The sequence below is a fragment of the Camelina sativa genome, chromosome 4 (assembly GCF_000633955.1).
Source record: "Camelina sativa cultivar DH55 chromosome 4, Cs, whole genome shotgun sequence".
Lineage (NCBI taxonomy): Eukaryota > Viridiplantae > Streptophyta > Magnoliopsida > Brassicales > Brassicaceae > Camelina > Camelina sativa.
In genome coordinates, this window is record NC_025688.1 from 1,774,096 (window position 1) to 1,786,577 (window position 12,482).

At 29.5% G+C, this 12,482-nt stretch overlaps 1 protein-coding gene across 3 annotated transcripts; it reads left to right on the forward strand.

Moving 5' to 3' along the window:
• LOC104779553 (protein indeterminate-domain 5, chloroplastic-like) lies at positions 6,988 to 12,153 on the forward strand. 3 transcript variants are annotated; one of them, XR_766492.2, is made up of 4 exons: positions 6,988 to 7,273; positions 7,538 to 7,934; positions 9,518 to 10,842; positions 12,136 to 12,153. XR_766492.2 is itself a non-coding variant. In XM_010503919.2 (3 exons), exons 1-3 carry the CDS (start codon positions 7,090 to 7,092, stop codon positions 10,785 to 10,787), a joined length of 1,851 nt encoding a protein of 616 aa, XP_010502221.1. In that variant the 5' UTR covers positions 6,988 to 7,089; the 3' UTR covers positions 10,788 to 11,004. The 3 variants fall into 3 exon arrangements, 1 of the variants encoding a protein (XP_010502221.1); XR_766493.2 differs by lacking the exon at positions 12,136 to 12,153 and adding an exon at positions 11,346 to 11,441; XM_010503919.2 differs by lacking the exon at positions 12,136 to 12,153 and having other exon boundaries at positions 9,518 to 11,004.

The window sequence follows — 12,482 nt, forward strand, 5'->3', positions numbered from 1 at the left end:
CACATGTCATGGACATTGGTAAGTAGTCACAACTTAAGGGGTAAAAGAGTCTTCAGCTATTGAGCTCTGTATCTTCTTCTTCCTCGTTACTCTCTTGTTATGATGGTCAAGAGTTCATTAGAACAGAAGAAGAGAAGTATCGCTGTGACGACAAGAGAGAGTTAGAGCGAGAGAGAGGTTGATTGGGGTTGGTGAGTGAGAAAGCTTGACAGTGATTGTAATCCGGTGAGAGATTGTAACAGTCACTTGTATGAGCTCAAGTTTGAGCTAAGATATAGTGGATTCAGGAATCAATCTCCTGCGAGATGTAGGGTTCCACATCGGAACCTGAACTCGTAAAATCTCGGTGTTCTTATGTTGTTCTTTCTTGCTTTCACATTCNGAAATCATATATATGAAAGTTGGCTAACTCTCTCCATATGAGTACCACATCATTATTCCAGCATCTGCCACATGTCCATAATTAATGTTTACTTTATAACATATAGCCTCTTTTCATATTCCACTCCAAAAGTTAATGATTCCTTCATCATTGTTCAATATTTAATTGTAAAAATCATTTTTAATTAAGTGCCACATCATCATTCCAGCATCTGCCTCATGTCCATAATTAATGTTAACTTTAAACCATATAGTCTCTTTTTATATTCCACTCCAAAAGTTAATGATTCATTCATCATTGTTATATATTTAATTGTAAAAATTATTATTAACTAAAGTTGAACTTTTCCATCTTATATAGAGATATTGTGATGAAGAGGAAGGGTTGGGCTCTAACGGAGAGGATCACTCACTCAAGATTGATGCAGACATTTAAAAAAAAAAAAAATCAACATTGCTAAGTAAGCTAATCATATATATGAAAGTCGGCTAACTCTCTCCATATGAGTGCCACATCATTATTCCAGCATCTGCCACATGTCCATAATTAAAGTTAACTTTAAAACATATAGCCTATTTTCATATTCCACTCCAAAAGTTAATGATTCATTTATCATTGTTCTATATTTAATTGTAAAAATCATTATTAACTAAAGTTGAACTTTTTCATTTTATATAAAGATGTTGTGATGAAGAGGAAGGGTTGGGCTCTAAAGGAGAAGATCACTCACTCAAGATTGATGCAGACATTTAAAAAAATTCAAATAAAATCAACATTGCTAAGTAAGCTAATTGTATGGCAAATTCCTTTGTTAGTAAGTTTTGTATTATTAAAGGTTTCTGTCTCTATAAGATCTAACAAAGTTTCTCTCTTTTTCAGTGAAACAAGATTATAAACAAATCTTATGATGTACCTTTTGTGTGAGTGATATTGTTGAAAAGGTTACTAGCTAGAAAAATACTTCAATGTAAAGAGTAGTTTTTCATACGTTGATTTCAATTGCATTAGTGAATGATAAGAAAACTAGAAATTACAATGATCAAATCATCAAAACATGATATTTAAAATGATAAAAAGAACAGAAATAAAAGAAAAGAAAACCCGCGGCGTAGCGCGGATAATCACCTAATATATTTAAATATTAAAACTTGATATAAAAGTTAGAAACTATAAATACTCTAAATTGATTTGTTATAGCAATGTCAATAATATGTCACTATAATATGAAAGAATTTCAAGAAACCAAGTATATTAAAACAAAAAGTATAACAATATATTAAATTACTCATAATATAATAACTCGCTTTTTAAAAACTAAATTTACAAAATTATGTCTTATAATTACATTCAAGTCATGGTGTAGAATATACATTGTTGAAATAACTTCACATACATAAACTAATACAATATATTAAAATTTTATTTTAAAATATAAAATATACAAAATTTGGTATAAAATATCAGTGTTATAGCACAGTACTTATCTAGAATCATTAACAATATAAAACATAAAAAATTAGTGTCTTTTTTCAAGCCATCATATTTAGCATATGATTTTATTGCATAATGTTTTATCCAAAAAAACTTTTAAAAACAATCACATAAATTATATTTTATATAAAAATTACAATATAAATAAAATGAATTTCAACCTGTGCTCTAGCACGGTTTTAATCTAGTTGTATTTAAAGTATATATCAAAGATTTATAACTTTTCTGTTTAGCCAAAAAAAAAAGATTTATAATTTTTCTATGATTTTACACGACAACAAATGTTATCTTAATTGTATTTAGTATATATATAAACATAAGATTTATAACTTTTCTGTGATTTAAAAGACAAAAAATATTCTCTGAATTGTATTTAGTATATATAAAGATTTATAGTTTCATCATGACTTACATGCGGACACAAATTTTCTTAATTGTATTTAAAATACATATCAGATTTATAGCCTCTTCATGATTTACATATGGAAAAATATTGTCTTAATCTTATTATATAAAGTTTGATGTCAAAATTACTAATTAACGAGATCGTGACACGTGTCAAATATATTAATTAGATGTTGACACATATCAAAAAAAATTATTTTGTTGTAAACGTAGTAGGACAGCTAATTATATTTACAGAATTTTACATGTTTTTATTTTAAAAATATATTTTTCTAAATCAAAAAGGAAAACTAACAAAATCAATATATTTTCCATTGTATGCTAATTATTTTATACATGTGTTCCCACTAAAATTTGACATGTGTAAGCAAAAACGAAATTAATAAAGCATGTATATTAATCAATAAATAATGAATAACAAAGTTAGAAAGAATACCATAAGTTATTTAACATAATTTAAGTCAGATATAAATTGTATTAACCATTGTAATATAAATTTTTATTGTAAGTAAGCACACAAAACCTTGAAAAAGTAATGAACTTAAAAAAAAAATTTCAATACATGATGTGTATTAGTATAGTTTTACATATTTTATTTTAAAGATTTTACTGCATGTAGTAATATGAGAAGCCTGAAAAAAAAATGAGTTTAGGAATGAATTTTTGGTTAATTGATGAAAATTGACAAAAGTATTACTTATGAAATTATGACATATAAAAGAATAATATTTAGGATATTTTTGGATTTCCAAATTTTTTATGGATGTTAACTGATTTTTTTACTGATTTTTTTTATCATTAAAGTTAAATACTAACCAATATACATATAATCTCATATGATGCTCATGTTATTTTTTTTTATTAAAATTTTAACTCTAATCCATGAAGAAGTGAATTATGGTTTTACGATGAAATAGATAGTTAAATGTGATTACTAAACTGAATGTCTAACGATGGAATTTATTCCAGTTTTAACAATTTTCAAATATTAATATGTATCATTTAAAAAAACATTTAAGAATATTAGTAATACTTTTTATGTTTGATTTTATAATCTCAACACATGTATTTTTGTAATGCATATGTTAAAACATAAGATAATTCGAAATAGATTATAATTTATAGAAATGAATCTTCAGTTATTTGATGAGAATGTCTCTATGTCTTTATATATGTTTTTATTTTATAAATTTTACTCATTTAAAATTGATTATGACATGAGGTAAAATTAGTACTTATGAGATAACAACATAACAAATAAGTCTTAAATAATGTTGATTCAGTTTTTGTGCGAATTATATTTTTTAAATTTTTATTTGTATTTTCAATTCTTACTAAGGTATAGGTTTGATATGATGTATTAATTCTGTTTGATATAAAATATTTAGTTGTATGTATAAGATGAAATGTATAATTAAACTTAAAATATGGTTAATTATGATGATATAGATATTTAAATGGCACTCCCTGTCCTATAAGAGTTTTTGGGTAAAAATACAAAGATTAATAAACAATAAATATTATGTCATTTATCAAACTTCAACCAATAGAAAAATATACTGCATAGTTTAAATAGTCATAAATTGTTATATTAATAAAAATTATACATAGAAATTTGAGAAATTATTATAAAATAGAACAAAAAAAGTATTAAAACTCTTATATAATGGAACTGAGGGAGTATTAAAATGAAATATGAAAGGTTCATATTCAATATTAAAATGTTACAAGATAAAATCTAAAAACATGTATATTACTACTTAATTATTCTCAATATTTCTTTTTTAATTTTTACCCGTATAATAACGCGGGCCTTATCTAGTTGTATATAAGATAGCTGTGAAAGATTTCTGGTCTTGCTATGAAATACATGCGGAAAAGTATTTTACTTAATAGTCAATAAAAACTTTCAAAAGTCATTACACATAAAAAATCCAAAAAATAACTTAAAACTGACAAAAATGTCCATAGAATTTTTTTAAAAATGTATCATAATGTCCTTTGCTTTAATTTGAGTCATTTTACAATCCTTTATTTTTTTATTTAAACCCTATTAACATTTTGTATATATATGTAATGTAATTAACATCAACACAATTGTAAAATTATATTTAAATTATTGTTTTAAGTGGTAAACAGAAATTTTGATAACTTATGGCTATATGATTATCTAGTCGTTAGACGACTTGATACATGAGAGGGTGATTTTGTTAAGAAGACAAAATTAAAAGTTTTTTTTTTCTCATCGAAATACAAAATTAAGAGTTATATTTAAAATTTAAAATAATTGATTGTATCAAAATTAAAGGACTTATTTTGTGATTATTTCATTTTTTTTTGTCCTCACAGGTGAGGTTACAATGGTAAATAGTGAAATAACGAATACTTAGTTTTTTTTAAGTAATTTTAAAAATAACTCTATCAACTTTAGTCTCACCTGCAATTTAGTCAATAATTTGAAAACTTTTGAAAGACATTAATTAAAGTAGTTAATGATTTTGCAAACTGCATTAACTCTCCTTGAATTTACACTTAACCCATTTATGTATACATTACTATGTGTTTTTATATATTTTTATGTATATAGATGGCCCTCTATTGCATATTGAGAAAGAAGAAACTGAAAGGAACACTTCAAAAATTGACCTCAAACTCGACGAGCTAAAAGAGGTGAAGTTTTTCCTATCTTAAAATATATATAGCTCTGGTTATATATCTATATTTAATTATTTATATACTATTACAGTGTTACTTACTGTTGATTTGATAGAAATTTCTATTCGAATTGTATGTGAGAGGAAAGGATATGGTTCAAGTGTCATTGTTATTGGGAATGGCAATTATATTCCTTTTCCTCAAAATTCTTAGCACAACAAAACTAATAATATGCATATAAAAACAATCACATCGTATTTGTCTTGTATTATATTTTGGTGATTTACTAAACAAGTTTAATATATAACTCATGCTCACGTTAACAAAGACCCATACAGAAATGGGTTGATTTTATTGATCTCGTTCATTGGAGATCATGACTGAATACATAGATATATAAACTAGTTGTTTTTGATACTTCAGTTGAATGAATAAAAGATGGAGGGATCTATCATTTTGGGGAATTATAATAGATTTATTTTATTTTATTTATAACTAATTGCTTGAATATGGGAAGCGACGACGAAATATAGTTAAAAAAATTGGAGTATCCTTTTTGGTTTTTACTTTACCACATACATGAAAAATATATACAATCATTCTTCTTTTTGTCTTCTTTTATCTTTGGAATATTATTACTTTCCACATTCAATCTTCCATGACACACAGACAGACATGAGACATACATACACATATATTCATATTTTATGTATGATATGATAGGAACTTTATAAAACCAAAAAAAAAGAGACCCATATGAGATGATGATGACGATTGTGACAAATAATTGTATTTTGTTAACAATTTAAGAAAAACATTTGATGCTTTGTGGATTATCTTTTGACAATTCAGGAAATATGTCTCCATATATACATACAAATATATATATATATATATAACATACATTTTCAAAAGAAAAATTCATGAGATAATTATCGAATCAAAAAATCACATCAGTGTTAGTTTTATAATTTAAAATTTATATTTCTGTGCTTTTATTTTATTTTCTGGAAACATAAGGCAGACCTTTTTAGAAGTTAGTAAATTTTTTCTAGTATAGTCACTTAGTTTTATTACCCCTAATTTATTTGAAACTCAAATAGATTTTTATTCCTTACAATATTTGGATATTTGTCTTATGACATATCATATGGTCGAACGTTTTAAATTAGTTAACTCTCATGTAGGCACCAATTCCAACATTTCACATATCTCTTTAACAAAAAGAACATTTTCAGTTCCTTAAGATATACATATAAAACCAAATTATATTTATATAGGTGACATCGCGATGCTAAACTTTTCTTATGAGAGCAATTATCGTATACAAATTTTATGTTATATCAAAAATCTTATTCTACATCATTTTAATGTCATATTACACTATGGTAATCGTTTCCTAAAACCTTTTAGATCCAAAGAAAACTTGGAAATATATTATTCGCATATGTTAGCGAGAGAGAGGAGCTGTTGAGGGTTGTCTCACGCACCATCCACTGTCGTTTTGTGGCAAATGGATTGGGTCCACCGACCTCTGTAGCTCTCATAGTTTCTTTTTTTTTTCTTTCTCTAAAGACTAATAAACATATTTAGAAAATATATGATATAGAAATAATTAATTGCTCTGTATATGTGTTAGTGTCTACAGGCAACACCCAAATTGTATATAATAATTTATTCAAATGCGTAACAAACCAAAATATTTCATATAATAAATACACGAAATAGAGTTTTTTAGTATCCTATGTATCACATATTAAATTATAACTATACCAAACTAATCAAGGTAGATTTAAATTCAGTGTGGTTATTTTTTAAAAACTGAATATGAACTTTTAACATTCTAGGCTATAAAATTGGGTAGATGAGTTACTTTTTTTTTTACTTACTAGCCTAGCAATCTTTTTCACCTGTCACTTTCAACTTCTCTCTTCTATTACCTCACAAGAATTTCAATGTTTTTTCATTTTTATAAAAGTATAAAAAAATAATTAAAAATCTGGAATATCCCATTTTTAGGGCTTTATTGAGATAAGATATCAGTGGAAGTCAAAAAAGAATTTAATGTTAAAGAGTTTCATCTCTCTAATTTCATTTTATTTCTCTTTTTTTTTCTTCTTTTCTCTCTCACCATCACATAGAACACAGAAGAATCCATGGCTGCTTCTTCATCCTCCGCTGCTTCCTTCTTTGGAGTCCGACAAGATGATCAATCTCACCTTCTTCCTCCTAATTCCTCCGCCGCAGCTCCACCTCCTCCTCCTCCTCACCACCAGCCACCACAGCCACCGCTTGAAGCTCCACCGCAGAAAAAGAAGAGAAACCAACCAAGAACTCCAAGTAAGTTAATCACCTCTTAATTGCCATCTTTTAATCTTGATTTTATAAAACCATATGATCATTTTTTAAAAAGCTTATTGATTGGTGCAAAAGAGAAATCCCTTTTTCATGTCCTTTTTTTTTTATTCTCCCTTTTTCCAAATTTTCAAATCTTGAAGTACGCAAATTAGCAAACCCTAGTACTTGATTTTTAAAATTTCAGATTTCAATCAATTTAACTTCCATGCAATATAAAATTTAATCAATAATTTTTCTCTTGATTAGATTCCGATGCGGAAGTGATAGCTTTATCTCCAAAGACACTAATGGCTACAAACAGATTCATATGTGAAGTATGCAACAAAGGTTTTCAAAGAGAACAGAATCTACAACTTCACAGAAGAGGACACAATCTTCCATGGAAACTCAAACAGAAATCGACCAAAGAAGTGAAGAGGAAAGTGTATCTTTGTCCGGAGCCCTCGTGCGTTCACCATGACCCGTCACGTGCTCTCGGAGACCTCACCGGAATCAAGAAACATTACTACCGTAAACACGGTGAAAAGAAGTGGAAATGCGATAAATGCTCTAAGCGTTACGCTGTTCAGTCTGATTGGAAAGCTCACTCCAAGACTTGTGGTACCAAAGAGTATCGTTGTGACTGTGGTACACTCTTCTCTCGGTAAGTATTCCAAATCTTTAAAACTCTTTAAATTATAATTTAATCTTTTCGAGTGATATGTGTGTGAATATGTGTCCGTGAGTCATTCTTCATGGATTAGGGTTTTTTTAAGTTCACTTTCTGTTTCGCCTCGAAGTCTTCGATGCTCTTATCGCTTTCTTTCGTGCAGTAAATGCAACTTTATTTGTTCTTTATATTCAAAAATAATTTATTAAAAAAAAATGATACACGAACACACGTGAATGTGTATGTGTATATAACTATATCTATATATGACACTGAAACTGCCATATTTCAATAGATGCTTTCTAGCAGAAACTCAAAACCAAAGAGGACCAATTTTGATTTCAGTTTTTTTTTTTTAAATATTCTTTTGCCTTGGAAACACCGCCCTATTTTATGTCATAAAAATAAATTAATATTATTAATTTTTTACTTAGATATGAAATTATACTTATACTATATGGGCAATTCACGTGCTGCTAAACTATATAATATCTAGGGAGGTTGTTGTTACAGTGTTTGTTCTCTTATGTGCAAAATTTTACGAAAAAATATAATTATTTCATATGATTCGTTTGTACTCTGCGCCATAGCCTTACACACCACATATTATTTTGGTTCACAACTCTACACATTTTGCATAAATTTGCATAGAAGTGATAACTAATGTACTACTAAATAATTATTTCGAATAGAGTTTGTGTTTTCAGTCTTGGCTGGCATTGCTGTGTTTGTGTGTGTGCGTGCATTTAGAGGGAGTTCTATAAATGGAATGAGGAAATAAAAATATGGTGGCATAGATACATATATTAGTAGTTCTTTCAGCATTTATATAATAATACAAGTAGTTCATTGAATACATGCTCAACTTGCATTTATTGAACTTACATTACAGGATCTTGAATTAGACAAAGTCAGATATTCATTTGACAATCATTCTCTATATATTAGTGTGAAAACTTAACTTTTCCCACCTACCTTTGAAATTCGTTCAATACCCTTTTTTATATATATATCTAGATACATCAGGTACAAACATACATAAATTGTACTAGTTCGAAATGAAAAGAGTATATCTTATATGTATAATAGTTTTGCGGAGTTTATTAATAATGTTTATGTTTATTAATTATTGCAAATAATTAATAGAATTATAGATTTGGTCGTACCCATTGTTGTCATATAGACAAATACATCATCATAGTTGAAATGTGACACAACATTGTACTCCTATTTGTGTATATGCGTGCAAATTCATTATATGCATATCATACATGTGAATGTGTAAGCTGTTAAGAGAGTTTACATATAGGATGTATAATAGAGTAGTAGAGTGACTTTTTAGCTATCTATCTACTTTTCAAGATCCCATAATTACACGCGAATCTATTTGTAGCTACGTGACATGATGAGTCTCTCTCTCTCTCTGCTTGCAAGTATTTTTTTTTTTTCTTTCACTTTTCCCAAAATATGTCTTTTATTTCATCATTTAATATGTAGAGAATAGAGATATATCTGACGATCCAATAGATTCCATTGTGAATTTTTTTTTTTTTTTTAATTTTAATTGTGTGTCACAGTCGAGACAGTTTCATCACGCATAGAGCTTTCTGTGACGCGTTGGCTCAAGAGAGTGCGAGACACCCAACTTCTTTGACTTCTTTGCCAAGTCATCACTTCCCGTACGGACAAAACACCAACAACTCCAACAACAACACGTCAAGCATGATCCTTGGTTTGTCTCACATGGGGGCCCCACAGAATCTTGATCACCAGTCCAGCGACGTTCTCCGTCTTGGAAGCGGCGGAGGAGGAGCCGCATCACGCTCTTCCTCTGATCTCATTGCTGCAAATGCTTCAGGCTACTTCATGCAAGAGCAAAACCCTAGCTTTCATGATCAACAAGACCACCATCATCATCATCATCAACAAGGGTTCTTGGCTGCGAACAATAACATCAAGCCATCACCGATGAGTTTTCAACAGAATCTGATGCAGTTCTCACATGATAACCATAACCCTGCTTCCTCCAATCTCTTCAATCTCAGCTTCCTCTCTGGAAACAACGGAGTTACTTCTGCGACAAGCAACCCTAATGCTCCCGCCGCTGCTGCTGTTTCGTCGGGTAATCTTATGATGTCAAACCATTATGATGGAGAAAATGCAGTTGGAGGAGGAGGAGAAGGAAGCACTGGTCTCTTCCCTAACAATCTGATGAGTTCTGCGGATAGAATCAGCTCAGGATCAGTCCCTTCACTCTTTAGTTCATCAATGCAAAATCCAAATTCAACACCTCACATGTCAGCAACTGCACTACTTCAAAAAGCTGCTCAAATGGGTTCAACCTCAAGCAACAACAACAACAACGGAAGCAACAACAACAACAACAACAACAACAACAACAACAACAACAATAATAACAATGCCTCATCGATCCTAAGAAGCTTTGGGAGTGGCATGTATGGAGAAAACGAGAGTAATCTTCAGGATTTGATGAACTCTTTCTCTAACCCCGGCGCGACAGGAAGCGTTAACGGAGTAGACTCTCCTTTTGGTTCATACGGAGGAGTAAACAAAGGGTTAAGCGCTGATAAACAGAGCATGACTAGAGACTTTCTTGGAGTTGGACAGATCGTAAGAAGTATGAGTGGAAGCGGAGGGTTTCAACAGCAGCAGCAGCAACAACAACAACAACAACAACAACAACAGCAACAACAACAACATGGAAATAGTAGAGAAAGAGTTGGCTCGTCGTCGGATTCCGCCGATAGAAGCAGCATGAATGTGAATACCGGTGGTGGTCCGGCAAGTACTTCACCACCTTATGGAATCCATCATGCGAGTTTCTAAGGGAAAATTTTAAAACGGTCTTTTAGTTCATCAAAGTACATGCTATATCTTTCAGGTATGCTTGTCGTCATCAGAACCCCATTTGAAGTAATTAAATTTTTAGTTGCAATTTATCTAAACTCAGTTCTTTTCTTTTCTTTTTTGTAAAAGATTTTGTCTTTCATAGTTTATATAAATGAATTCCCTCCTGAAAAAAAATATTTTCAGAGTTATAATTTATGCTTTCAGACTGAAGAAATTTTTAGACATTATTATATCCGTGGTGTTCATAATATTTGGTTTCTTGTGACAAGTTAGATACTTTTCGTAATTCAATATATTTCTGGCATATAGATTTAAAGTACATAAGCAATTGATCTAGTTATTTGTAGAGTCAATGCTAAGTCTTTTTTTGTATCTATTATTTCTTATAGGGTCAAAGACTAAAACAACACTAGACCAACGGTTTAACTATAAAAAAAACTTGGGTGTGAATAATTTTGTTTTCGGTAGAAAAAATATGTTTTTGATTTTTGTATTTGGCTGACACATTTATCGTCTTATCATTGCATGGGGCAGTCAATGAGTTGGAGAGTACAAGCAGCCTTTGCTAAGTTTCTTTGTCTTTTTGTTTTTATTTTCTTTTATATGCCTTTTTATTCTTTAATTTCTTTTCATTTGTCATCTTCACTAGCTGGCAATGTCACGAGTGTTTGTCCTGTGATCCCCTTTCTAAATATCTCGATACATATATACATATACAGGTCACATGTGCATATACATATATGCATTTGTATATATAGTTTCTGTATGTAACATGTTCCTACCATATCCTCAAAGGATTGTCCCCATCATATTTTAATTTAACGGTCCAAAATAAACAACTCTGTTTCATTCACGCGTCTTCATTATTGATGTAATTTACGGTTAAAAAAACAGCTTCAACAAAAAATTAACTCTAAGGTACAACTTCGATTATGGTTTGGAAACATGTTTTTATTAGAATATATCTCTAATGTTTTTGTTTAAAATTAAAACTTTAGTTTCTAATATTTTATCAATATATATATTCGTTTAGATTGGATTTTTTTTGGCTCTTTCATATTCTAATGATTCTAATGGAACTTGGATTTGACAGTTCGGTGTATGTTGGTTGATATTTTCATGGATTCTTAGCTAGTTTTGGATATTTTTTTCGCGAAAAGATTTAGTGTATAGGTGTGCGTATGTGAACATACCATTACATTATTGTGACAACATCTATACAATTGTTGAAATAACAATATTAATAATAGTAATTTATTGTCTTTGTCGTAATAATTTATATGGGGGAATAACAATAATAGCTAATATGATATATATAATGTAGGGACATACATGCAAGTGATGGAAGTAAGGAGGCCCATCGACATGAAACGAGAGGGAGAGATGATATCGTTGTCTCACCAAAAACAGACAGCTCTTCTCTCATCTTCTTATTTATATATTTTCCCCTGCTTTTCATTTTACTGTTCTTAAATTTTTACTTAATTATAACCTTATTTTAAATAAGAGTATAATTACTTGTTAAGTAATCCATGTAGATAATTCTCTTGTTACTCTTACCCCAATCCAAGTTGAACACACTTAGAGAAAAATGTAGATTTTAACCACCAACAATAAAAAATTTGGTGGGTGGTGGCATATACTGATAGTGTAAATTTGTTATAATTCATT

Bases quoted from the DNA above. Each gene is read 5' to 3' on its own strand.
- LOC104779553 (XM_010503919.2), top strand. From the start codon at position 7,090: ATGGCTGCTTCTTCATCCTCCGCTGCTTCCTTCTTTGGAGTCCGACAA. The intron at 7,274-7,537 runs GTAAGTTAATCA...TCTCTTGATTAG, and splicing joins AAACCAACCAAGAACTCCAA to ATTCCGATGCGGAAGTGATA. The intron at 7,935-9,517 runs GTAAGTATTCCA...TGTGTGTCACAG, and splicing joins TGTGGTACACTCTTCTCTCG to TCGAGACAGTTTCATCACGC.